The 26,050-nt window shown below is 65.3% G+C and overlaps 2 protein-coding genes across 4 annotated transcripts; both read left to right on the top strand.

Moving 5' to 3' along the window:
• Positions 1–1,446: 1,446 nt before the first annotated feature.
• CRYBB1 (crystallin beta B1) lies at positions 1,447–5,564 on the top strand. The gene is made up of 5 exons (XM_075434934.1): positions 1,447–2,562; positions 3,219–3,337; positions 4,732–4,864; positions 4,974–5,116; positions 5,297–5,564. Exons 1-5 carry the CDS (start codon positions 2,422–2,424, stop codon positions 5,475–5,477), a joined length of 717 nt encoding a protein of 238 aa, XP_075291049.1. The 5' UTR covers positions 1,447–2,421; the 3' UTR covers positions 5,478–5,564.
• Positions 5,565–6,683: 1,119 nt separating this feature from the next.
• Positions 6,684–25,817, top strand: TPST2 (tyrosylprotein sulfotransferase 2). Of its 3 annotated transcripts, none has more exons than XM_075434489.1 (7): positions 6,684–6,768; positions 16,579–16,647; positions 19,870–20,777; positions 22,359–22,557; positions 23,815–23,865; positions 24,901–24,949; positions 25,703–25,817. In XM_075434489.1, the coding sequence occupies exons 3-6, from the start codon at positions 19,870–19,872 to the stop codon at positions 24,928–24,930; spliced, it is 1,188 nt and encodes a 395-aa protein (XP_075290604.1). In that variant the 5' UTR covers positions 6,684–6,768; positions 16,579–16,647; the 3' UTR covers positions 24,931–24,949; positions 25,703–25,817. The 3 variants fall into 3 exon arrangements, with proteins under 3 accessions (XP_075290604.1, XP_075290606.1, XP_075290605.1); XM_075434490.1 differs by lacking the exon at positions 6,684–6,768 and adding an exon at positions 9,868–9,946; XM_075434491.1 differs by lacking the exon at positions 16,579–16,647 and having other exon boundaries at positions 6,697–6,768.
• Positions 25,818–26,050: the final 233 nt, after the last annotated feature.

The following is a 26,050-nucleotide window of genomic DNA, read 5'->3' as shown; positions in this document are numbered from 1 at the left end:
TCGGTGCAGCGAGCGGCTTTCCCAAGCGCCTGCAGCCAGCGGGGATGCTCAGTGGGGGGGGCAGAGATTTTGTGTCCGGAGGGCTCAGGAATCCTCGAGGACAGATCCCTGCTTCCACTGGGCTGCCGAGTCCTCAGAAGAGCGTGGAGCAGCCGTCGGGAGCAGAGCTCTGTCCCTCGGAGCACGGCTCGCCGATGCCCAGGTCCAGAGGTGCCGGGAGAGGAGAGGGGAAGCGCGGCAGGAGCAGGGCAGCAGTAGCTGGGGGGGTGAGCCCTGCTGCTTAACGCCCAGGAGCCACAGGCGAGGCAGAGCAGTTGAAAAACCCACCTTGGCTCGGAGAGGAAGAGAACACAGCCTCAAACAGAAATCTGTCTAACAAACATGAAAATGAGTGCAAACTGAAAGCCAGGCATCGTAACACGCTGCCCAGCGTCAAGGTGGAGACCAGGCTGCGGGCAGCTCCCGCACCCGGCCATGCCCGCGGGCACAGCACAGCCCGGCAGAGAGCCGGGGGGAAGAAGAAGGGGTGAAGAAATGCTTTTTGTCTGGGATTTTGGGCAACAGCCCCAAGGGTGCAGATAGATCCCCCCACTGCTGGTTGACGACGGCAAAGTGGAGGGCTCTGAGCTTTCCAAACACGCAGCCTGGGGCGATTCACTGCAGCAGCGCTGGTGCTGGGTGCTGCGGGAGGCTGGGGGTGCTGGGAAGCACTGGGAGGAAAGAAGTGTGCAGGTATTTACAGAACGAACGCGTCACAGCAGGCAAATGGGGAGAGCAGCTGACGGGGGGCTCGGCGGGAGTCAGGGGACGTCCCCCCAAGGCGCCTGCCGGTACGGAGAGCGGCCGTAGGGTGCAGGAGATGCGGCGCCGCAGGCTGACCGCCGCAGGGACCGGTGCCCAGCGCGTCCCCAACCTGCCACCCACAGTCCCCTCCGCCTGCCGTCCGTCAGAGCCGGCACTGGTGCACCAGAACCCCGCGTGGGACTCGGTACCGTGCCGTGTGGTGACGGCAAAACCAGGGATGGCACAGAATGAGCGCAGCACAGGTCAAACAGGCTAAACACCAGCCACCACCCGTGCCGGCGGACGCGGTGGGAGGGACCTCCTCGAAGGAGAACACCTTTTTCAGAGACTGAGATGTTTTGGAAGCTCAGTTTTGATTACACGTCATCTGGGGAAAAAAAAAACCCCAACTCTTGAAGCATTTCAGAACACCGAAGTCTTGCGTCCTGGCATCTCCGGGGCAGCACCGCTGGGGGTTTGCGGGTGTGCCGTGATGTTTCCAGCGAGAGGTTCGGTGTCCAGAGGGCAGAGAGGAACAGCGCGCAGCCACGGGGCTGGGCACCGTGCAGCTGAGGGCCGTGGGCTGGGCACCCTCCCCGGCTGCAGCAGCACCGGAGCCGGGTGCCGGGGCGGTGGGCAGGGGAGGGCGGCGTGCCGGGCGAGGGCTATATATGCCCGGTCGGGGCGGCCACGCGTGGGGCAGCGGGGGCCACCGCGCGCTGCGAAGTGGCACGGTCAGGTCTTCTGTTGTGCCACGGGCACAAAGCAAAGTGCTGGGTTCAGCAGCTGGGCACGGGGCCGGGGAGAGGCTTCCAGCTCGCCCAGCGCTTTGCAGGATGTGATGACTGGGCGGCCGCGCAGCCCCTGATGAGCTGGCAGTTCCTTTGTGCGCCCGCCCGGGGGTCTGCCCTTGCCAGGCTATAAAGTGGGGGCCTCGCTGCACCCCGAAACACAAGCCCACTCACTCCAACAAGAAGCAGCAGCTGCCCAGGTAAGAGGACAACGTCCCCAGGCACCGGGCTGCAGCCGGACCCGAGGGAGGGAGAGGGAAACACGGGGGCTCAGCCATGGCCACCGCTGTGGTCACTGCAGCTGGGAGCACCCCGGTGCTCAGCACCCCACTGCCCTTGCTCCCCCGGCAGCTGCTGGTGACCCTCACCTGCGGGGCCACCGGCCAGGTGCCCACCGGAGGGCTGCTGCAAGCGGGGCCGGCCCCTTCCCACCCCTCACACGCTGCCAAGCGCCCAGCCCGTGCTGGCACACCCCGTGCGGGATGGCACCAGCGCCCGCTGCGGCATCAGGCCCAAGCCCAGCTGGGGGGAGCATGGAGCGGCTGGGCACCAGTGTTCGGGGGTGCCTGGGCACCCCTGCAGCGGTGGGACCGCGCTCAGGGCTGTCCTGGCCACAGAAGCAGAGTGTGGGCGGCCAGGACCTGCTGGGGTCCTCCTGGTGAAGGCAGGACCTCTGGGCAGCTCCTCTCCCAGCCCCGGCCACCCACCCCGCTGCTGAGCCCCCCATCCCGAAGTGACCGTCCCCAGGGCAGGGCGAGGACCGGGGCGGCTGGTGGGTGTCCCTGGCCACGCATCCCCTCTAACCTGCTGCCTGGTGCCCTGTCCCAGACGTGAGCCCAACACCGCGATGTCTGAGACCACAAAACCCGCTGCTCCCGGCCAGGCGGTGGAGGAGAAGGAGAAGGCGGCCCCAGCCCCAGCTCCATCCCTTGACCCTGCTCCCATCGCAAACAGCAAGGGCGAGGAGCCCTCCACAGAAGCCTTCAGGGTAAGCCCCACCGCTCCCCGCGCGCAGGGACGGGGCCCAGGGGTGAGGGGCAGTGGCAGGAGAGCACAGGAGCCCCGGGGGGAAGGACCCCCCTCCGAGAGCAGGAGGAGAGAGCAGACGATGCCGTCCCTCCCCGCTCTGTCCCTCCCGGTCGCAGCGCTCCGGGTGCAGGATGCGGGCAGCCGTGCGCGGGGCTGCTGCAGGAGGGGTGCTCTGGGTGCTCCCTGGCCGGGGCGGCTCGTCGGAGAGCGCAGGCTGCGGAAATGCTCTGCCCTGGGTCATGGCACCAGGGCTGGGCGATGCCACCCGCTCCCTCGAGTTGCCCTCCGCGCGCGGGGGTCCTGCGGTGAGAAGCAGCCCCTTCCCAGCCCGGCTGGGCCCGATGGCCGCGCCGGCACAGGGAGATGTGGCACCGCAGCAGGATGAGGCCGTCTCAGAGCAAGGATGGCTGCCAGGGGAGGACCTTCCTGTGCTCAGCCCGTGTCCGGACGGGGCTGCTCCTGCACAGGTCTTGACCAGACCTGAAGAGCTGCAGGAAGCCTTGGAGAGCCGGGGGGGACACGTGGGACGGTGGGCTCGTGTGCGCAGGGTCCGTGCACTGCCCTGCCCTCCCCGAGCACGCCTGTCCCCGTCCGACGCTTTCCCTCTGCCTCCAGATCGTCGTCTTTGAGCAGGAGAACTTCCAGGGCAGGCAGCTGGAGCTCACCACCGAGTGCATGAACCTGGGGGACCGGGGCTTCGACCGCGTGCGCAGCGTCATCGTCATCTCCGGACCGTGAGTGACCGCAGCCGCGGAGGGGACCTGGGGACGCCCCGGGGGGGTGGGGACGTGGTCCTGGGGAGCAGCCCAGGGCAGAGCGCCATGCACGGGGGCATCGCCCTGCAGCCCGGGCAGGGAGCGGAGCTGGGGACCCCGGGTCTCCTTCGAGGAGCACGGGGCAGGCAGGAAGGCTGCCGGGGCCGTTTGTGCAGCGCAGGGCACCAGAGGCAGAGCTGAAGGCCGAGGAAAGCCCTCCGTCAGCTCTGCTGCCCGAAGCTGCCCACCAGACGCAGGAGACTTCTAGATTTTAGAGAAGCCGAGGTGAAACGCGGTGGGTACCCTGGAGCGGGCTGGCGGCCGGGGCTGCTTGGGGACAAGGCTGGAGCGGGCAGGGGAGGGCAGGCGGGCAGCCCCGCACGCCCGCGGCGCTGAGCAGCGACGCAGGGGCTGGGCTGGGCCAACAGCGGTGGGAACAGAGAGCAGAGGCTGGGACAGCAACGATCGCCAAGGCAGATAACCGGACAGACGGACGATCTGCGTGTTGACAGAGCATCCGACCGCGGCCGTGCCCGCGAGGGCAGCCAGGGCGGCTGGCAGTGCCCGGGGGGGACGCACGGGACACGGCTTGCCCTGACGGCAGCCCTGAGGGACTGGGCAAGGTGGCCTGTGGTCACCTCGAGTGACACCGGGGAGCATCAGGGACTACTTCTGCATTAGGAACCCAGAATATCCAACTCTTCTTGAAACGAAAGCGGGACGGCGCAGCCCCGACGGAGCTCCGGTGTGACGCCCGGGCGGCTGCGCCGGGCACAGAGCCTCGGAGCACGGAGCGTCTGAGTGTCGTCGGGGTCCTCAGCCCTCAGAGCCCTCTCGAGAGTCACTGGGGAGACGCTGTGCCCCAAAATTTACCGAGGGAAAGACACAAGCGAAACCAGCCCAGCTGAGAGTGAGAAGTCAGCGTGAGCTGACACAGCCTGCGGTACCGAATGCGTCGCCTGCCGTTCGGAAAATGCCCGCTGGCATCTGCAGAAACGGCCCCGTTCTGCGGGGAAAAGGGAAGCGGCAGCCGCGGGGCTGCTCGGGTGCCGAGGGCTCTCGGAGCCCCCGGCCTGTGACGGGTCCTGCTGCTGCCCGGGCTGGGGACGGGAGCACTCGGGCACGCTGGTGTCTGCCGCTGGCCTTGGACGCGCGCGCCAGCGGGCACCGGGCTGAGCGCCCGCCGGCTCGGCGCTTCACGGCGGCTGCCAGCGCTGCGCCGAGAACGGTGGGAGCGGGATGGCGGGGCCAGCCCTGACACCCCGACCTGCCGGGCGCGGGGAGCGCGGCTGGGGTGCCCGCAGGCTGGTGGGGCAGGAGGGGAGCTGCTGGGTGGCATCTGACCCCCGGTCCCGTCCTCCCCCTCTCCCCAGCTGGGTGGCTTACGAGCAGGCCAACATGCGCGGGGAGATGTTCGTCCTGGAGAAGGGCGAGTACCCTCGCTGGGACACCTGGTCGAGCAGCTACCGGAGCGACTGCCTCGTGTCCCTGCGGCCCGTCAGAATGGTGAGCGCGCGGGCAGCGGGCTCCGGGTCCGTGCCGCTCGCCGCCTCGCCGCCAGCGAGCTCCAGCGCGTCGGCCGCGTGGCCCAGCGCCTCCCCGCTGTCTTCCCCAGGAGGCTGAGGACCACAAGATCTCCCTCTACGAGTCCGCCGACTTCAAGGGCAACAAGATGGAGATCCAGGAGGACGACGTGCCCAGCCTGTGGGCTTATGGCTTCTGCGACCGCGTGGGCAGCGTGCAGGTGCCCAGCGGAACGTAAGCCGGGCGCCGCGGCGGCCGCCTCCTGCCGGGCTCCCCGTCCTGCCCCGCTGACCCCCAGCGCCGCGCGGGGCTCTCGGCGGCTGTCGGTGCTGCAGCCCCGCGCGGTGCCGCGCCTCGGGGCCGCGCGCAGCGGCCGACCCCGCTCAGGGGCCGCTCTGTTTGCTCTCCCCGCAGCTGGGTCGGGTACCAGTACCCCGGGTACCGAGGCTACCAGTACCTCTTCGAGACCGGGGACTTCCGGCACTGGAACGAGTGGTCCGCCTTCCAGCCCCAGCTCCAGTCCATCCGCCGCATCCGCGACATGCGCTGGGACCAGAAGGGCGCCTTCGTCACGCCCGACGCGCCCTCCGACTGAGCGCGCCGCTGCCCGCGGGGCCCCCCGGCGTCCCCCCGCCCGCGCCCGCGGCGTCTCCCACCCTGCGAGGCGAATTAAAGCGATGCCACGAGACGAGAGCCGCGCCGCGTGCGCCCCGCGTTCCCGCCCCGCACGAGGCTCGCGTGGGCTGGGGGGGGGGGGGACGTGGCCCAGGGGTTGGCGTGTCCCGGGGAGGGGTTCCGTGTCCTGGGAGGGGTGGTTGAGTGTCCTGGGGGAAGTTGCGTGTCCCGGGGGGGGGGGTTTGGTGTGTCCCGGGGGGGGGTTGTATGTCTTCGGAGGGAGGTTTGTGTGTCCTGGGGGGGTTTGCGTGTCCTGGGGGGGGTTTGCATGTCCCGGGCGGGGGTTGCGTGTCCCAGAAGGGGGTTTGTGCGTCCCAGGGGGGTTTTCGTGTCCCGGGGGGTTTTGTGTGTCCTGGAGGAGGTTTGCGTGTCCTGGAGGGGGGGGGGGGGGTTGCATGTCCCAGGGGGGGGTTGCATGTCCTGGAGGGGGTTTGTGTGTCCTGGGGGGGGTTTGCATGTCCTGGAGGGGGGGGGGGTTGCATGTCCCTGGGGGGGTTGCGTGTCCTGGGAGGGGTTTGCATGTCCCGGGGGGGGTTGCGTGTCCTGGGAGGGGTTTGCATGTCCCGGGGGGAGGTTATGTGTCGCGGGGGGGGCTGGTGTGTCCCGGGGGGGGGGTTGCGTGTCCCGAGGGGGGGTTGGTGTGTCCCGGGGGGGGTTGAGTGCCCCTGGGGATCGCCCTCAGGCGCGGCTCCCCCGCACTGGGGCTGCAGCGGGGCGCGGGACGCCAGCGGGCGGGGGAGCGGGCACGGGAAGGGGGTGGCGGGGGCTCCCCCAGCCCCGCGGGGCCGCTCGGGCACCCCGGGAGCCGCCGCACCGGGGGGGTCCGGCTCCCCCCGCGCCTGCGGGGCGGGGACACGGGGGCTCACGGCGCGGTAACGCCCCGCAACAGCACCCGCAGCCAGCACAAGGCCGGTCCGCCGCAGGGAGGTGTCCCCCCACGCCCCCCCCGCTGCGGTGCTCGCGGCAATGCGGGCGCGGTGCGGGCCGGGACCCGGCAGGGGGCGGGGCTTCCCCCGGCTCCCCCCGCGGAGCACACGCGTGTCCCGTGCACGCGCGCCCCACGCACCCCCCCGCCCCGCGCGCGCGCCCGCCCGCCCGCTGCCGGGCGCGGGGCGCATGCGCGGCGGGGCGGCGCGCGGCGCGGGGATCCCGGCCCCTCGTGCGCGTGACGTCGCCGCGTCTCGCGCCGCTGCGGGCCGGCGGCGGCCCCGGTGAGTGGAGGCGGGAGCGGGGGGGATGGTGCGGGTACGGGGGGGGATGGGCTTGGCGGGGGCTGCGCGTGCCGCCAGCGCCGCTCGGCACCGCCTCGGTGTCCCTCCCCCCCTCCCCCCCCGCAGGTGGCAGCGGCGGCGCGGGGTGCAGCGCAGTGCTGGGTGCGGGGCGGGCTGCGGGCTTCCCCCCCCCCCCCCCCCGTGCTGCCCCCCGGCGCGCTCCCCTCGCCCCCGGCCCCCCCTCCGGGTGCCCGCATCGCCCCGGAGCCGCGGGGCCGGGGCTGTCCGTCCGTCCGTCCGTCCGTGCGTGCGGGGCCAGCCTCGCGGCTGGGGCGAGCGCGGGGCCCTGCGCCGTGGCGGGGTCTCGCTCGGCCGCGGCTGCGGGCAGGGAGGGCTCCGGCAGTAGCCGAGGTGCGGGCGGGGGTCCCGGGGGTCCCGGCAGGCTGCCGAGCCGCTGCCTGCCCCGCGCCGTGCCCGCACCGAGCCCGCCCGCCCTGGCGCTCGGCGTTGTGCGGGGCGGCGTGCTGGACCCCGCCGGGCTGTGTGCGAGGAGCATCTGGGAGCTCGAAACCGCTTCGCGCGTCTGCCGCCGGGTCAGCGCCCGGCCCCGCCAGCTGCCCGCGCTTCACGGGGTCCCAGCGTGGCGGGGGGTGGCGGGGACCTCTGTGGGTCACCCAGCCCAACCCCCTGCCCAAGCAGGGTCACCCAGAGCAGGGGGCACAGCACCGCGGCCAGGCGGGGCTGGAATATCTCCAGAGAAGGAGACTCCACAGCCTCCCTGGGCAGCCTGGGCCAGGGCTCTGTCACCCTCAGAGGGAAGAAGTTCTTCCTCATCTTCAGCTTCAGCGCCGTGTCCTGCGGCTGCGCTGGGCACGGTGCCGCACGGGTCCTTCCTGGCGTCGCCTGGAGCCGGTGCTGCAGCCGCGGCGGGGGCATCGCTGCGGGGCGATACGGGCAGAGTTATGCCCGTATTCCACCCGGGCGCCGGCGAGGTGCCCCAGGCTGGGGGCATGGAGGCGGGGGCTGCCGGGGGTCTCTCCAGGCCGCGGGTTGCCGGTGGGCTCACCAGGACGGGCAGGCTCATGCCGCTGCCCTGCTCAGCGTGTCGGGTTTAACGGCTGTCGCAGTAATTTCTGTTTGGGGAAGGCGCTTCCCCAGGCTGAGCCCGCGGGGGACGCGCGGGGCCAGGAGCGCTGCAGAACGCAGCAACTGTCGGGGAGAGAAAACGAGCACCCAGCGGGTGGTTTTGTTTGGCACCGTGCAGATGCCTCTGCTGACGAGTTTGTGATGCGGTCAGGAAGCCTCAGCAGAGCGCGTTTCTCTCCGGATTTCGCGGCCCTGCGAGCGCCGGCAGCGGGCTGCGTTGTCATCTGCCTGCCTCGCTTCGTAGCGTTTTGTGAGCCTGCAGTCGGAGCAGTTCTCCTGAACCTCTGTCAGCCTCCAGTACCACGGGGATTCTCTCAAAGAAATCCTGTCTCATGGTGAACGATGCTTTTTCTCCCCCTTTTCCTCCCCAGCCCATCGCTCTCGCCGCGCGGGCGCGGGCAGGAGCCGTCGGAGCTGTGCGGCGTGCGGCAAGCCCGCGGCGGAGCTGCCCCGAGCCCTGACCCCCTCGCAGGGTCTGCGGACGAGAACGGCTGTGATCAGCGAGGGTTGCTCAATCCGCAGCGCTCGGGAGTGCAGCAAGCGGCTGGTTCCCACCCGGGCGCGTCAGCCCAGCCCTGACCGGGGAACCCGCGGGCGGCTGCGGCGTCGAGGGGCTTCTCCGCGGAGGAACGCCGCTGGCTCGCCGGCGCCGGAGCCGCTGCCATGCACCGACTGCCGCAGCGGGGCAGGGAGCGGCAGCTGGGTTTCTCCAGTGCTCCCGGTTCGTGCCCCGTGCTGGGGGTGGATGCTGCGGCGCGGCTGTGCCCGGACGCGCTGCGAGGGGCTGGGAGAGCGGCCGGCCCCCTGGGCAGATGTGCTCACAGCTGGCTGCGGCGCAAGGGCAGCGCGCGGCGGTGCAGCGTTTGCAGGTGGAAATGGCAGCAGAGGGCCCAGGGCTCGCAGCTGGGCCTTGGAAGACGGGAGCCCAGCCACAGGCACGGGGGTGTCCAGCGGAGGGCTGCGAGGATGAGGAGGGGACTGGAGCATCTCTCCTACGAGGAGAGGCTGAGGGAGCTGGGCTTGTTCAGCCTGGAGAAGAGAAGGCTGCGAGGGGACCTTAGAAATGCCTCTAAATATCTGCAGGGTGGGGGTCAGGAGGATGGGGCCAGACTTTGTTCAGTGGTGCCCAGCGACAGGACAAGGGGCAACGGGCACAAACTGGAGCAGAGGAAGCTCCAGCTGAACCCGAGGAAGAACTTCTTCCCTCTGAGGGTGACGGAGCCCTGGCCCAGGCTGCCCAGGGAGGCTGTGGAGTCTCCTTCTCTGGAGATATTCCAGCCCCGCCTGGACATGGTGCTGTGCAGCCTGCTGTGGGTGACCCTGCTTGGGCAGGGGGTTGGGCTGGGTGACCCCAGAGGTCCCTCCAACCCCTGCCATGCTGGGATTGTGGGATTCTGTGTGCTGCCCAGGGTGATGTGCCTTGCGGGGCAGCCACGTTGCGCACGGGGCAGCACGTGTTGGAGGGACCCGGTGGCTTTTCTTCCTCCCACGGTTTCACGAGAAGAGCTTCTCCCGTGCCGGGGCTTGGTGGGAGGTCGCAGCAGGTCCTCGCTGGGGTGTGCAGGCACACGGGTGTCGCACCGTATCGTGCAGGAGGCCGCGTACGCACGCGCTGCTGAAGCCGGTGTGGGCAGCGCTCTGCGCCCTTCCCCGAGTTACCGGCTCTGTGGCAACGCCAGAGGCTCGTCCTGGCGGCCGGGGAAGAGCCGAGCCCGGCTGGGCCGCGGAGCGGATCCCGGTGCCGAAGCAGGGCTGGCCGTGGCCTCCTGGCATCGCTGCCCGGGGCTGCGCAGCGCGCGCCTCGGTCCACGTCACCCTCGCCTCGGTCAGCGCCTGCAGCGCCGGGGACGCCGGCTGCTGCCGCACAGGGAAATCAAATATTTTGATTTCGTTTGTTAAGCAAATTTGAGGTTTTAGGGTTTCTCTTGCAGAAACAACGTTTTATTTGCAAATCCCGACCTTTGTGCATGCAAGAATGGAGCTCGGTGAGACTTCGGTTTGCCCTGTGGGTTGGGAAAATACTTTTTTGAAGGTACTAAGTGTTTTTTCTAGCAGTTCCTCTGGCTTCTTTTTCTCCCTGTTGCATGGCGGGCTCTGACCGCCCCCGTTCACGCGGGGGGAGTCTGTTGGGTTTGGGGAGGGACGAGTCGTGTTTGCCCCGAGTGTGGGGAGCTAACGTGGGGGCTGTGTGCTCGGGGTCCCCTTGCTCGGCAGCTCCATGTGCCCCTCTCCAGCCACGTTCCGGGACCTGCCCCGGGCCAGGGGTGGGAGCTGGGGGGACCCCGGTCGGAGGCACGGGGAGGAGCGGGGGAACGGCTCCCTGCTTCCCGAGAGCCCCCTCGTCCGGCTCTGCGGAGCCAGAGGGACGGTGGGGTGCAAGGGGAGCAAGCGCGGAGTGTTTGTGTGTCACCGCCGTGCGGTGGCACCCGCGCTGGCTTCGCCTGCGTCCCCCTGAGGCAGCAGCTGCAGGGTAATTAAAAGGCAGAGCTCTGTGGGTTGGAGCTGCGCGTTGATTAGAGGTCAGGAGCGTCCCTCCGAAGCGCAGAGCTGCTGCCCCGTTCCGGCACAAGCGCTTCCAAAGCGAAGACCAAGCCGATCTGCTGGGTGGTCCCATCTGTCGCTGGGGGTCACAGACACCTCTTGTGCCCCAGTGAGTGGGTCTCTGGGTGACAGACACCCCTCCTGCCCCGGTGACCGGGTCTCTGGGTGACAGACACCCCTCCTGCCCCAGCGAGTGGGTCCCTGGGTGACAGACACCCCTCCTGCCCTGGCGGGTGGGTCACTGGGTGACAGACACCCCTCCTGCCCCAGCGACCGGGTCTCTGGGTGACAGACACCCCTCCTGCCCCGGCAGCTGGGTCCCTGGGTGACAGACACCCCTCCTGCCCCGGCGGCTGGGTCTCTGGGTGACAGACACCCCTCCTGCCCCGGCGGCCGGGTCTCCCTTCCCCGCTGTCCCCCCCCTCGGCTCGGTCCCTCCAGCCACAGCTCTGCCGCCCGACCCTGCTCCTCGAGCCGAGGGGGGACGTGGCAAGCCCCTTCCCTCCTGGCTTTGCCAGAGCTTTGCTGGGGCGCGGTGCCTCGTGCCAGGTCGCTGGGGTGGGTGCCTCCATCGCTGCCTTCTGCCAGCAGCTTGCACTTGAGGCATTTCATAATTAATAAGCCAGTTGGAGACAAAGGCTGTTGCCTTACGGAGAGGTTGGCAGAAGTGACTACTGTGGGTTCTGTTGCCGGACGATAAAATGCCGTAGCTGTGCTTGGAAAGAGAGGCAGGCAGAGCGACGACGCTGTAAATTGGTGGGATTTTTATTATTTCAGGGACGTTGTAGCTTTGAGCAGGATAATAAAATGTTTTTCTCATCATAACCGCCTCAAGGCAATAAACAAACATGCCTGTCGCTATGATTGCGAGCCGTTACAGCAGGCTGGCGCGCTGTGCCGGGCTCTCGGGTGCCGGGGTGCCGGGGTGCGCGGCGCGGGGCTCCCACCTCGCGGCTCTTCTCAGCGAGAAAGCCGGCGCGTGCAGCCGGTGCGTGCTGCCCTGGTCCTCGGGGCATCACCTGCTGCTAGCTTGTGTTTCTGGGCGCTCAGCGGTGAGAGTAAATTCCCCTGTGTCCCCCCAAAGAAGGGCTTTGTGCTTTGGGAGAGAAAGGGTCTTTTGTGACCCCCCCTCTCGCCCTGCAGGGCCAAGTCAGTGACCTCCGGGCTGCGGGAATCACCGAATCACAGAATGGTAGGGGTTGGCAGGGCCCTCTGTGGGTCACCCAGCCCAACCCCCTGCCCAAGCAGGGTCACCCACAGCAGGGGGCACAGCACCACGGCCAGGTGGGGCTGGAATATCTCCAGAGAAGGAGACTCCACAGCCTCCCTGGGCAGCCTGGGCCAGGGCTCCGTCACCCTCAGAGGGAAGAAGTTCTTCCTCAGGTTCAGCTGGAGCTTCCTCTGCTTCAGTTTGTGCCCATTGCCCCTTGTCCTGTCGCTGGGCACCACTGGAAAGAGTCTGGCCCCGTCCTCCTGACACCCACCCTGCAGATATTTATAAGCATTTCTAAGGTCCCCTTGCAGCCTTCTCTTCTTCAGGCTGAACAAGCCCAGCTCCCTCAGCCTCTCCTCCTGGGAGAGATGCTCCAGGCCCCTCCTCATCCTCGCAGCCCTGCGCTGGACTCTCTCCAGTAGCTCCTCATCTTTCTTGACCTGGGGAGCCCAGCACTGGACCCAGCACTGCAGATGGGGCCTCCCCAGGGCAGAGCAGAGGGGGAGGAGAACCTCCCTCGTCCTGCTGCCCACACTCCTCTTGATGCACCCCAGGATCCCATTGGCCTTCTTGGCAGCCAGGGCACGCTGCTGGCTCATGGTCACCCTGTCGTCCCCCAGCACTCCCAGTCCCTCTCCGCAGAGCTGCTCTCCAGCAGGTCCAGCAGGGAACGCGGGAGCTGTGCCGCGGCAGTGGGCCGTGCGGCCGGACCCCCGCGCCCAGCTGCCAGGGTGGGTGCAGCGTCCGAGCGGAGCTGCCAGGGCCGCGGCGAGCGCCCGTGGCGGCGGCAGGCGAAGAGGGGGTGTCCGGGGGCTGGCGCCTCGCGCCGAGAGCGGGGGCTGCAGGGAAGCGGGGCAGGCGCTGCGAGCACGGCAGCGTCGCCGTGGCCCGCGGGTGCTGCGGGGGGGCTGAGCCGGCGGGGTGCTACGGTGCGAACACCCCCCGCGTGGTTTGGGTGCTAGGACGGGTGCTGAAACACTCGCTCCTGCGGTCTCCTGACTGTTTCTGTGGCCGTTTTACTCAGGATGGTGTCGGCGGCGCGGGTGCCAACCACGGTGCTGTTTGTTCTGTCCGGGGACTTTTGAAGCGGCGCGTGGCCCCGCCGTGCTCTGAAATCCCCGGGTGTTTGCTGGGGCCGAGTTCCGATTCCCGCAGACGCCCCTGGGCTCGCGGCCTGCAGCGCCTGCAGCTTTAATACGCAAAATCTGTTCTGCTCTGGATTTTGCTGCGCATAAACGCGCTGCTGTCGATGCTGCTGTTCTCGCCACTTGGCGGCCTGACAGCAACTTCTTTTTTTCTTCTTTTTGAGTGCTGTCGGTGCCGTTCAACGGCTCGATTTCACCCCCATGAGAGCGGGCTCTTCTCTCGCCGCCCGGAGCGCGAGGCCGCTGCTCACCTCCAGCAGAGCTCGGTGCGCAGCTCCGGTCCCGCCGCGAGCGGCTGCGGCGTCGGCCGGGGCGGGCAGCGAGCGCGGCGCGGGTCGGACCCTGCCCCGGCCGCCTGGCCGTCCCCGCGGGCACCGATCCGCGCTGCGCTGGGCGTTGTGCAACGGGGTGACGCGGCACCAGGCAGCCACCTCCGTGGGCACGCGGCCGCGGGCCGGGGCCGGTGCTCGCTCCGTGCCTGCTGCCTCCCAGGGCTGCTCATGCCCTGCTCGGTGAATGTTTTGAAATTTCTTGTTCAGCTTTCGCTCGGGGTGCTTGGAGGTGGAGAAGGACCCCGTGCGCAGCGTGCCAGCGGCCCGTCCCTTCCCGCTCCTCGCCCTCGGCCCCCCCGGCTCTTCCCGGCTTTCTTCTCCCGGGGCTCGTTTGACCCCTTCCCGTTTGCCGCTGCCTCCTCGGGACGCGAGCTCCTCTGTCCCGCGACGGGAGCTGCCGTGGAGCCCTCGCGTGATCCCAAAGGCGCGTGAGGAGCTGCCACCAGGAGAAGGACGCCTGCCCTGGGCGTGGCAGCACTGCTGGGCGCGTTGCCCGAGCGCGGGTTGGGACGGCAGCCGTTGCCCTCAGGCAAGCGGAGTTTCTTTCCGTGTTGCGGCCGCCTGCGAATCAACCGGAGACTGTCAACGAAGTCATTAATTTCTGCTGATTTGTAAAGATGTGAGCTGGATAGGTTAGGATGTTTCTTGCTGAGCACGGCTTCTGCCTGAAGAAGAGAAGGCTGCGAGGGGACCTTATAAATGCCTACAAATATCTGCAGGGTGGGTGTCAGGAGGATGGGGCCAAGCTCTTTTCAGTGGTGCCCAGTGACAGGACAAGGGGCAATGGGCACAAACTGAGGCACAAGAAGTTCCCTCTGAACATGAGGAGGAACTTCTTCTCTCTGAGGGTGACGGAGCCCTGGCCCAGGCTGCCCAGGGAGGTTGTGGAGTCTCCTTCTCTGGAGATATTCAAGACCCGCCTGGACAAGGTCCTGTGCAGCCTGCTCTGGGTGACCCTGCTTCGGCAGGAGGGTTGGGCTGGGTGACCCACAGAGGTCCCTTCCAATCCCTACTATTCTGTGATTCTGTGATTCTGTGATTCTGCTGCTGCTCCGCCACAGAGACGTCTGCAGTTCCTCATCCTTTCATCAAGCACCAGCGATCTGAGCTAGAATTTACCAGGCCGCAGCGATGTCTTTTGGGGAAGTTGCAGTCGTTTCTGGGAACGGTGCAAAGGAAAATGCGTTTTTTGATGACACCGAGCTTCTTTTAGAAACTGCTTTTGTTGTTTGCTTGTAGCACTTCGCTGCTTTAGAAAGTGGACTTGAGACATTGCGTCACCACGACACGTCGTGCACAGCTCCGGCCGGCCCGGCCGCGGTGACGCCGCGCGGTGCTCCCGGGCAGCGGAGGCGGTCGGCCCACGGGGCGGCCGCGGTGGCTCGGCGCTCGCTGTCGGTGCTGGGGGGCCCGGCGCCTGCCTGGCTGCTGCAGCAGCGCGCGGTGTCACGCTGCACGGCCCCGCGCTGCGGTTCGAGGCGTCAGGAAGGAAGTCTGCGAGCGTCTGTGTGTCCGTCTGTGTGCACGGGCAAGAGCCGGAGCCGTTTCCGGAGCGCGTTTTCTAGGCTGTTCAACCGCCGCCGCCCCGCGCACCGGCTCATCCGCGGCGCTGCAGAAGCGCATCCGGCGCTGCAGCTGCTGCTCCGCGGGCCTGCAGCCTCGGCCGCACCTGGAACCCGGCGGTCGGCGAGGCCGGGGGCGAGCGGAACGCCTGGCGGGAGGGAGAGCGGCGCGTGCGCTGCGGATGAGCTGCAAAGTTCGTGCTGGGTGGAGTTTCCCTCTGGTTTCTAACGAGCGCTGAAGTGGAGGGGCCGTGTGGCGTTCGATGGCAGCTGGGCAGGAGAGGAGGTGGCTGGAATAACAATTAGTGTCTGTACTTGAAATGTTCCCAGAAACATCCTCCGCGGCCGGGACGCCATCGTGCATCAAGGGGGAGCTGGGTGTGGGAAGAGCCCGGCTGCGGCGGCCCCCAGCCCGTGGTCCCGTGGTCGCGCTGCGAGCCTCGGAGCGGGGTGCCACCGCGCCTGCCCGCCGGCTCCTGGCCCCTCGGGGTACTCCGCTGCGGCACGGCGTCCCGGACGGTGGCTGTGCGGGGAGCCCTGCAGCCCTGCTGGGACCGGTCCCCTCTGCCGCTGCCCTCCCGTGCCTGGAGGAGGGTGTCCCGCGGGGACGCGGCTGCTGGACCGCGGGCAGGGCCCCTGCACCGGCGTGCTGTCACCGGGATGCTTCAGCCGCGGCGGTGAGGGCGGCTGCTGGGCTCCCCAGGGTGGGTGCAGCCCGTGTGGGGGGTTCGGGTCCCTGCCTGGAGGGGTCTGCGTGCTGCGAGGGGTGGTGAGGCTGCGGAGAGCGTTGTTCCGTGGGCTGGAGCTGGGGAGGTCCTGGCGGCGTGGGCAGCTCCCAGTGCAGCCTGGAGAAGAGAAGGCTGCGAGGGGACCCAATATATACTTATCTTCAGGGTGGGTGTCAGGAGGATGGGGCTAAGCTCTTTCCAGTGGCACCCAGCGACAGGACAAGGGGCAACGGGCACAAACTGAAGCAGAGGAAGCTCCAGCTGAACCCGAGGAAGAACTTCTTCCCTCTGAGGGTGCCGGAGCCCTGGCCCAGGCTGCCCAGGGAGGCTGTGGAGTCTCCTTCTCTGGAGATATTCCAGCCCCACCTGGACACGGTGCTGTGCAGCCTGCTCTGGGTGACCCTGCTTGGGCAGGGGGTTGGACTGGGTGACCCACAGAGGTCCCTTCCAACCCCGACCATTCTGTGATTCTGTGCAGAGGCTGGCATGGCTGTGGCCCTGCCTGGAGGCACAAGCGTGACCTGCCAGACCCGGGCAGTCCTCTGGGCCCCGTCTCCTCTTGCTGTTACTGGTTGGGGGACTCTGACTGCAGTCTGACTTGCGCTCGATTTCAGCGTCTGTACCAAAGCCTGCGGCAGGCGAGTCTGCCTGGAGCTGCTTCCTCTGGGACGGGCTGTTGCGCCGGGCGCCTGTGTGCGATGGAAGCGTGCCATGTTCGGACGCCGTCCCCTGGGTTTTAAACATCCCAGCTGCTCCTGTCCCCAGGAGGCTTCTCCCTTCCAGGAGGCTTTGTTTCCTAAAAGGAAATTTTCCTTCCAGCTTCCCTCAGTTTGTGCTTCTGGCTCAGTCCTGGGAGCGCTGCCGTGGCGGAGCGGTGCCGGTGCCTCGGGGCGGGCGGTGGAGTCACAGGGGTGCCGTGTCTGGCTGCTGGCACTGACCGGGAGCACCGGCTCTGCCGGGACCACCTTGCCGTGGGCTGGGAGGGGGGCTGGGGCGGGAACGGGGCGTGCGGCAGGGGAAGGTGCCGAGGAGGAGAGCGTCGCTCATCACCACGCGCAGAGCTGGCTGCGGTGAACGAAGCAGCTGACGCTGTGGTGTTTCTTTCCCAAAGCAGCTGACGTTCTGGTCTTGCTTCCCCGTTAGGTACTTTCGCAGCCGCCTGTGTCTCGGCGTGAAGCTTGGCGAGCCGCACAATGACCTCACCGGGGGCAGGTGAGTACGTGAGGACGGCGGCATCGGGGCCGTCGGTGCCCCTGTGCTGCTGGGCACGGGCTGGTGCATGTTCCATACAGCTGTCCACGCTGCCACTGGTGCCCTGCTAACACTGCAGTGCCTTCACAAGCGGACAAGAAACGATTTAAGCCTTGTTTGTACGAATGTCCGATCAGTGTGCGAAATCAGGAAGACTCTCTGCCTGTAGGACCTCTTGTGTCCTTGCTTGTCACTGCCCTGCTGTCACCTCCCCGCCGACCGGCTCCCGTCCTCCCCCGTGCTCTCTGCCCTCGGTACCAGCCGTGCCCTGATCGCAGTGGGGACGGAGCTGCCGGCTGTGGGTCACAGCCCGTCCCTGTCCTGCAGTGTCCGAGCTGCTCACGGGGGCTGCAGCCGGGGCCTGCACCCTGCGTCACCAGCTGCCGTGCTGCAGTCCCCCCCGTGATGTGCCAGAGCAGCCCCTGAGAGCTTCCCGATTCCTGCTGGAGCAGAAGGCTCTCGGACCCAGCTTGGGCATCGGGAGGACTAGAAGGTTGTCCCTGATCAGACAGCCGTGCCACCTAATTGTGCCACGACATTTTCCACCACGTATCTGCCGTGGAGGAAATCATCCATCCCTGGTCTCCTGTAGCCTCATAAGCCCCATACATTTGGGGGAATTCGTGGCGGAGGATTGCACAGAAGAGCTGAAAACAAGCGGGGATCGTTTGCGGTGGCTCAGCAGACCGCTGCCAGCCGCCCCGGTGCGCTGGGATAACCCGGCCTTGGACGGCAGCGGTGGGGCTCTGCCCGCGCCCCGGCACGACGATCCCCAGGGACACGGCCCGTTGTCCAGCGGGGGCTGCCGGAGCAGGGCCGGTGCCGGGGGCTCCCGACCGGACTCCCACAGCAAAGCGAGCGAGTCCCTGTGCGAGTGCCTTTGTTGCTCTCTGCTGGGAGCATCTCGGTGGGAAGCGCTCGCTGTAAGCCGTTCTGGCAAGGCACGGAGCACTGCTGTGCTCCCAGCTCCCGTTAATCAGCCCGTCTTGATCTGCACGGCCGTCGTTATTTCAGTGGGCCTTAAATCCTGACTGCTCCAGCTACAAGGCGTTGAAATGGGTCCCGTGGCACTTGCAGTCACTTGTAGGGGGACCTTGGAGTGTATTTGCATGACTGAAACAGATCAAGACAGCAGGAAGGAGCAGACGAGCGCTTGGGTTTGAATGGGCCTGACTCTGCCCTTGGTGGTGCAAAAGCGCCGGAGCTCTTTGTTGTCCTCCCCTCTGACTGACATCTGCACAAACGGCCGGCGTTTCACAGAATCACAGAATCACAGAATGGTAGGGGTTGGCAGGGACCTCTGTGGGTCATCTAGTCCAACCCTCCTGCTGAAGCAGGGTCACCCAGAGCAGGCTGCACAGGACCTTGTCCAGGCGGGTCTGGAATATCTCCAGAGAAGGAGACTCCACAGCCTCCCTGGGCAGCCTGGGCCAGGGCTCCATCACCCTCAGAGGGAAGAAGTTCTTCCTCGGGTTCAGCTGGAGCTTCCTCTGCTTCAGTTTGTGCCCGTTGCCCCTTGTCCTGTCGCTGGGCACCACTGGAAAGAGCTTGGCCCCATCCTCCTGACCCCCACCCTTCAGATATTTATAAGCATTTATTAGGTCCCCTCGCAGCCTTCTCTTCTTCAGGCTGAACAAGCCCAGTTCCCTCAACCTCTCCTCGTAGGGGAGATGTTCCAGTCCCCTCATCATCCTCGCAGCCCTTCGCTGGACTCTCTCCAGTAGCTCTTCATCTTTCTTGAACTGGGGAGCCCAGAACTGGACACAGTTGGTATCGCGTGAGGAGGTGCCTTTGGACCCATTCAGCCTTGGTGTGTTCACCAGGCAGGTGGCCAGGATGTCAACCGTGGTGCCAAAGAGCCACACAATGAATTTTGGTGGTGATGTAACTTTGCTGCTGGGATGGGGAACCCGTACCCGGGTGGGCAGCGGGGCACTGCCTCTTCGCGTCGCGCTTATCCAGCGGTTTGCGCCGAAGTGGGTGACAGCAGAGCGGCTGGACGGCGAGCGGCTGAGCGCGTCACCGGTCCGGGTCGGTGCCGGGGGCTGGAGGGGGACCGGGGCGAGTCCGCGAGCGCCTGGTGGGTTCTGGGGCTGCGGGTGCTGGCGGGCAGGAGGGTCTTGGGGCTGCCTGGCTCCGGGGCGGCTCTCGGCCCGCTGCCCGCCGCAGCGGGGCTTCGCACGGGCCGCTGCTAACTGTGCCCGTTCACGGCGAGAGGAGAAAACGTTCTTCTGAAGCGGTTCTTTAAACAAAACGCGTGGACGTCCCGTTCCTTCCCCTGCATTCAGCTCCCACCCCAGCCACATAATCACAAAGAACTCGAAATCCCTGGGTGAGCCCAGGGGAGGATTGCAAAACCTGGGCTCGCAAATGGAGCAGACGGGGGGAGGGCGTGGGAAGCGATGCCAGCGCTCGCAGGAGTCCTTTCCGGGCAGGCAGCAGAGCAGGGCACTCGCAGAACCGGCAGGCTTCCTGCTGGACCCCCTCCCGAGACGCAGAAAACCCAAAAAGCCTGCTTCATGCCAGATGAAGTCTTCAAGGATTTTTCTGTAAGGTCAGTCCCTGGAGGAAGGGCGTTGAACGCTGACTCTGTGTGTTGCTGTCAGCCTTCAGATGGTTTAATTTCTCAGAGTGTTTCATTCTAATGGGTAACTGCTTCTCCTGAGTCACAGCCTTAAAATTTGCATGAGATGCTTTTGTTTTTCTCTTATTTCAGCTTTCCCCCCTCCCCTGTGACAGCACATTGAAACTAAACAAAATGTAGGAAGGAGGCAGGTGGCTGAGAGAAGCGAGAGGACGGTGCTTTCGGGAGGGAGAACTGCAGGGAGGGACTGGGCTGCGTCTGGGATGGAACAGGCTCCCTGTGGAGTCTTTTTTTTAAGGGCTCACTGGGTACGCTTGGCCCCTGCTCTCTGAAACGTTCCTGGAGCTTTGCTGCAGCTGTAAACCTGCAATTCTGGGTACACAAATGGTCCAGAAACCATCTCTCTGGGTGTGCTCTGAGGCAGACTTTAATTACCTCCTGGGTAGAAGGCACCTGGGCTGGAAGTTGCTGATAAATGCAGGAGGTGATGAAAGCCTGGGATGGTGTCAGCGTCCTGAAGGAGCCAGGCTGGAGGCTGGGGTGCCGCCGGGCTGGACTGCGGCTCCTGCTCCTCTGACCGCGCTGTGTTTCTCTTGCAGATGCCTGCTGGGTTGAACGCTTGCTGGCTGAAAGCTGAAGCGCGGTCACCAGCCTGTGCGGAGGAGAGCAGCATGCGGGTCACCATGCGGAGGGTGTTGCTGGTGGTGGGCTCGGTGGTCGCCCTGATGGTGACTCTGCACCTCGGCCAGCAGGTCCTGGAGTGCCAGCAGGTCCTGAGCGAGAGGAGGCACAGGCTGATGAGACCAGAGAACGAGGAGCTGGTCATGATGGACTCCAACCACGTCGAGTACCGTTACAGCAAGGAGATGCCCCTGATATTCATCGGCGGGGTCCCGCGGAGCGGCACGACGCTGATGAGGGCCATGCTCGATGCCCACCCCGAGGTGCGCTGCGGAGAGGAGACCCGCATCATCCCCCGCGTGCTGGCGATGCGGCAGGCCTGGTCCAAATCGGGGCGAGAGAAGATGCGCCTGGACGAAGCGGGGGTGACGGACCAAGTCCTGGACGCCGCTATGCAGGCCTTCATACTGGAAGTGATCGCCAAGCACGGTGAGCCAGCCAGGTACTTGTGCAACAAGGACCCCTTCACCCTGAAGTCCTCTGTCTACCTGTCCAGGCTCTTCCCCAACTCCAAATTCCTCCTGATGGTTCGAGACGGCCGGGCTTCGGTCCACTCCATGATCACGCGGAAGGTGACGATCGCGGGCTTCGACCTGACCAGCTACCGCGACTGCCTGACCAAGTGGAACAAAGCCATCGAGGTGATGTACTCCCAGTGCCTGGAGATCGGGCGGTCCCGGTGCCTGCCCGTCTACTACGAGCAGCTGGTGCTGCACCCCGAGCAGTCCATGCACGCCATCATGAAGTTCCTGGACATCTCCTGGAGCGACACGGTGCTGCACCACGAGGAGCTGATAGGGAAGCCCGGCGGGGTGTCGCTTTCCAAGTGAGTGTCTCGGCTCCTGCCTCGGCTTTTCGAGGAGCATTTTTGTTACACGAAGCAGGTCCGGGCTGAGGCTGGGGCAAAGACGCGTCGCTTGTGTTTGTGCGTGCTTTTCAGGGGCAGAAGTGGCGGCGTGTCCAGTTTTGCTGCGGTAGGTTTTGTGTTTCTGAGTACAAGGCAGCTTGAACACCAGCAATCTGTTGTACCCAACAGAGCAGCTTGTCAGGTGAGGGTTTGAGGAGCCGGTGACTGCTTTATTCATCTCTCTTGACGGTGCAGAAATAATTTTGTTCTCTAATTTGAAAAGAACTGCTCGCTCTGAAACGTGAGCTCTTTTAACGCCTCTTTTCTCCACCTGTCCTCAAATGTCTCCTTCCCGCAGCTAGTTTTGCTGCTGCTGAATGGCTTTCAGTGGTGAGCAGCAATTCCTGCCAGGTTTGCTGCTGGTGTTGCGGAATAAAAGAAATACCTGCTCCGTGGAGACACACCCCAGCGCTCCCTCCTTGCTGGCTGTCCGCTGTGTGCCAGGGGCTGCTTGCCTCTCCCACCTTCTTCTCCTCTTTTAATGCTCTTGGTTTCCTAATGGAGGCTTAAGTCTAGCACAGCAAAATTTAATCAGCGGTGTAAGGGAGCCATGCGAGCAGTCTTGGTACAAACTGCTCGTGCCCGCGTGGCGAGGGCAGCTGTGACCACGCAGCTGCTCCACGTCTCCGGGACGGCCGTGGGCGTGCGGCCGGGCTCGGCGTCCCTCCGCCCTCGGACACTCCTCCGTACGAGGCTGTGCGGCGTTGTACCTTCGCGGTCGGCGACTGGGACGCTCGCGGGAGGCTCCGGGCCGCAGCCCCTGCGCGCGTTCATCGCTCGCCGAACGCCACGTCGCCTGTGCCGCGTGGGGTGTGCTTTGCTTCGGCCGGAGTCGAGCAGACGGCTGCTCGCCCCGTGCCAGCGTCCCACCGAGCACAGGGTGCAGAGGGGCTCTACCGGCCAGGGGCTCGCTCCTCGGGGCGCGGAGCACGTCCCAGTGCCCTCACCCCAGGCGGACCAGGGAGGCAGGTGTGGTGCGGGACGGAGAGATGCAGGCACCTTTGGTGGCTGATGCAATGATTTCTCAAGGGCTTTCAGCGTTATTTGCTCAGAGTAAATTTTTCTGAGGTTGCTAAACAGAGAAGTTTTTGGATTTTCAGCGGGGTTGTGTGGTGTATCTGCGCTGCAGACCACACATCTTTCATCATTTCCCTGCAATAAGCGGAGGTACCCTCGTAACAACCCGACCCCGGTGCAGCATGGATCTCCCTGTACGGGGGGGCCCGACCTTTGGGGATGCAGAAGCCCCTGCCAGGATCCGCTCCCCGGAGCAGGGCTGTGAGCGGGAGGGGGCTGCCCTGCGGTGCCTGGCGCTGGCTGTGCCCCAGGCGGACGCGGCAGGCGGCGAGCGTTCGGGCTGCACGCGTGTCTCGGGCGTTGGAAGCGGGATGTTGAAGCGACAGTGAACCTAGCTGGAGGCTCTTCTGTCTGAGCCTAGTACGTGTGCGAAATCCAACTTTAGTGTCTTGCTTTGCTTTTTTCTTTGTTGTTTTTCCCCAGGATAGAAAGATCAACAGACCAGGTTATCAAGCCGGTGAACATGGAGGCGTTATCTAAGTGGATCGGGCACATCCCGGGGGATGTGCTGCAGGACATGGCCCACATCGCACCAATGCTCGCCAGGCTGGGCTACGACCCCTACGCCAACCCACCCAACTACGGCCACCCCGACCCCTTAGTTGTCAACAACACGCACAGAGTGAGTGTCGCCGACGTGGGGCCGGGGCCTCAGCACCCACGGGGCCCTCTGGAGCAGAAGGGGTTGCTGAATCGGAAAAGAGCAGGGGAGAAACAAATGCTCTCGTCCTTCTGGGGGGCTGGGAACGGCAGACACGCGGTCACACCGAGATGGTTGTAAATCCGCTGCGGGCAGCAGGCTGAGCCTGGCGTGGCCCAAGCTGCTGGTGTCCCCTAGGATTCTGTGGCGGTGTTCATTTCTTCCGCTGTGGGAGGTGCTGACCCGTCCCTCCCGGATCCGGCCCCGCTCTCGGCCCCCGGCGTGGGAGGTGCTGGTGCGTGCTGGTGTTATCTGGGTGCGCAGCTGCAGGCAGCAGACGCGCCGGTCTGGCCCCAGCAGGACGCGCAGGCTGGGCGGTTGCGGTGCCCGTCTGTAGCTCACCAGCCGCCTCCACGGTCCCACAGGGAGAGCCAGTGGAGCCTCCTAATGTCTTTGGGCAAAACCAGGAGATTTTTTTTTTGTAGAATATTGACTCACGTCCCTGGAGCAGAACTGGAAGCAAGAAGCTGCAGAGCCACAGACAGCAGTTACTAAACAGAAGCAGTTCCTCATGCTTTGAGGTGGACCGGTTCCTCCCTGGCCTGAGGCTGGCCCCTGCAGCCCCCCGGCTCTGCACGTGCTCCCCGTGACGGTGCCCTTGGACGAGGTGTCCTTCGTCACGCGGGTGGGACCGGTCCCCACGCCACCACGTGCAGACACGGGCAGGCAGGGAGGTAGCAGCACTGACCTGCGGGTCGGCGGAACTTCCCGGGAGCTGCTCCGTGCTCCGAGTGCGCTGGTCTCTTGCAGCTCCTCCACGCTCTCTGCTTGCTGAGAGCTGCTCTAGGACACGGGTGGTTTGGGTGAACATCTGCCCTGGGCAGGGTTCAGGACTCTTTGGGTCTCTGATGTGGACCTTTCTGTACTTCTTGGGATGAACTTGGAGAACTGGCACGATGGTGAAGGCCAAAAAGCTCTCCCCTCCCAGGCTAAGGGGGGAACCAGAGAATTGCTCCGTCGGTTCCCTGCCCCAGCAGGATGCCGCTCCCCATCTTTGCTTACAGTCAGGGAGGAGGAACCCTCCCGCTTCAGCCCCAGTCTGGCACCGCGGCGTAGAACAAGCGCCCATCAGCTGGTTCCGGTGTACTGGGCCCCAGGACGCAGTTACAGGGGTGGGCTTGCCGATGTTCACGGAGCCGCTGCCCCAGAAGGGTCACTCCCGTTTTCTCTTTTCCATAGGTCTTAAAGGGGGATTACAAAACGCCAGCCAATCTGAAGGGTCATCTGCAGGTAAGAGTCTGGTGTCCCTTGGAGGGCTTTGCCCCGGTTGGTTAATGCTGGGTGCCTGGCAGCCAGCTGCGGGAAGCGTCCCTGCTCTCCTGCCTCGATCCGTGGGGCCAGCGAGCCTGTCCTTCCCGCTGTGCTCCCACCCTCTGCACTGTCCTGGCTGGCGTCCTGGGTGTTCTGTGCTCCTCAGACCCGGCTCGTTCAGCCCTGCCACCTCCTGCCTGGGCTGCCCATCTGTACAATTTCGTGCTGTGGAGCTCCGTGTTCACTCACCAGAAACCTGTGCCCTTCCTTCTCTTACTTTAAGACACTTTCTACCTTGCTCTCTGTTCCAAAACTCATGAGGTTTTCGTTACCGCGGGTCCTGCCTGCCTTCGGGAAGGGTGGCTTGTCTGATTCACGGGTTACAGAGAGGTCTTTTACTTCTTGTACTTGGCTGATTGTGTTCAAGTGTCAAAAATACACCATGGGGCTCCCTCCCTGAAGAGCAGTGCTTGAAGACAATTAATAACGACCTTGTGCAGTGCAGGGCAGTCCAGCAGCCATTGCACATGCAGACTTAAGAGGGGAAAAAAAAAAAAAAAGACTTCTTGACCCTGCAGAAAGCGCTGCCTGCACAGGACGGGGGTGCCGCAGATTGGTGCTGATGTTTCGATCCAGGGCGCCAGGTTTCACCCACTGATCCCAGAGAAAGCAGCGGGCTGGGCGGCATCGCCGGTGTCGGGCGAGAGGGCGCAGAGCCCGGTCCTGGGCCGCGGGGCTGCTGGCGAGGCGAGCGCGCGCTGGCTTTCGCTGCCGGGCGTCGCTGGCGGTCCCTGGCCGCCCGCCCGCCCGCCCGCAGGGCTCCTGGTGGGTGGACGGTAGCGAAGCAGGAGGCTGCGGTCTCGTGGCAGCGTCTGCTGGCTGCTGGTTCTCTGCCCCTGCGCCGCTTTCTGTGTCCTGAGCATTTCCTTTCCCTGCTGCTGGGAGCACAGCGGGAATGTTTCGAGTCGGAGATGGCTGCTTTAAGCTGACCTTTCTGTTTCTGGGTTATTCTAGGTGACCCAGAACACATCATCTTCTCACTAAGAAAATTAATGATTTCCAGGTAAGACCTCGTACTTCATTCTGGGACTCGGCCAAATCTGCCTGCACTGCTCCAGGGTTAGCATTTTGCTTGTGTAATTTCTTGCGCCTGTGGATCAGCCGGGCTGCTCCAGGCACGCTCGTTACGTGACTGACCTCCTTCACAGCTGCTCCCGGTTTTCAGAGCAAGACCATTACGTGAGCTGATCTGTCAGAAATTCTTTTTTTTCTGAGCTCTGGAAACAGGCTTACTTCAGCAAAATCGAAATTGGCCACTTGGGAGAGTTATTCCCGACTGTCCCTGCGGGGAGCGTGGAAACGGGGTCTGGAAACGTGCAGCTGAGCCGAGCCGCTCCCGCTCCCCGCTGGGACGTGCCGGGCCGTGGAGGGGGGGATAACGCAGTCGCAGCTGCGGACGGTTTGGAGAAACGAAGCTGCTACCCTGGGTCTCTGCTCCAGATACAACTGCTGATATGTTGGATGTTTTTCCGTCGCTCTTTTCAGCTAGCCTCTATGCTGAAACATAAAACGTCACTTTTCTTACAAAAAATGACCCTTTAAAAACTAGTTTTTGTGTAAAAGCAGTATATTGTGCTAAAAAAAAGAAAAAGGGAAGCATGGAGTGAGAATGGAAGTTGCGTGCCAGTCGTCCCGGGTCTGGGGCCGGTTCCTTTCCAGCCATGCTTTGCATCGCGGCCGCTTCAGAAGCGTTGTCGGGGCAGGGGCTGCGCTGGCGTGGCCGGAGCCTGCCCTCACCCCTGCGCTTCTCTTCCAGAACGCTGCGGCTGCCCTGTTGGTGTCCGACAGAGACGAGGTGGCAGCGGCGCCCGTGGAAATGGTTATCCAAGCATATTGCTTGCTGATCCTGCTGCCAACGTGACTGCTGGACGAGGAACGTTATTTGCATTTGTTTGCAAAGGCCTCGCGCGCCCCACGCCCGTCGCCTGCCTGTCCCCAAGGCTCCGGGGCGCCAGCGGCTGCCGACGTCCTGCCCGGCGCGGATGGGCGGCCATGGAGAGGGGGGACGCTGTGGCGAGGGGGTGGCCAGGGCGAGGGGGCAGCCAGGGCAAGGAGGAGGCCATGGCTATAGTACAAGGGGGGAGGCCATGGTGAGTAGGAGGCC

This window comes from Opisthocomus hoazin, chromosome 13, assembly GCF_030867145.1.
Source record: "Opisthocomus hoazin isolate bOpiHoa1 chromosome 13, bOpiHoa1.hap1, whole genome shotgun sequence".
Classification (NCBI taxonomy): domain Eukaryota; kingdom Metazoa; phylum Chordata; class Aves; order Opisthocomiformes; family Opisthocomidae; genus Opisthocomus; species Opisthocomus hoazin.
This window is presented reverse-complemented; position numbering and strand designations above follow the sequence as displayed.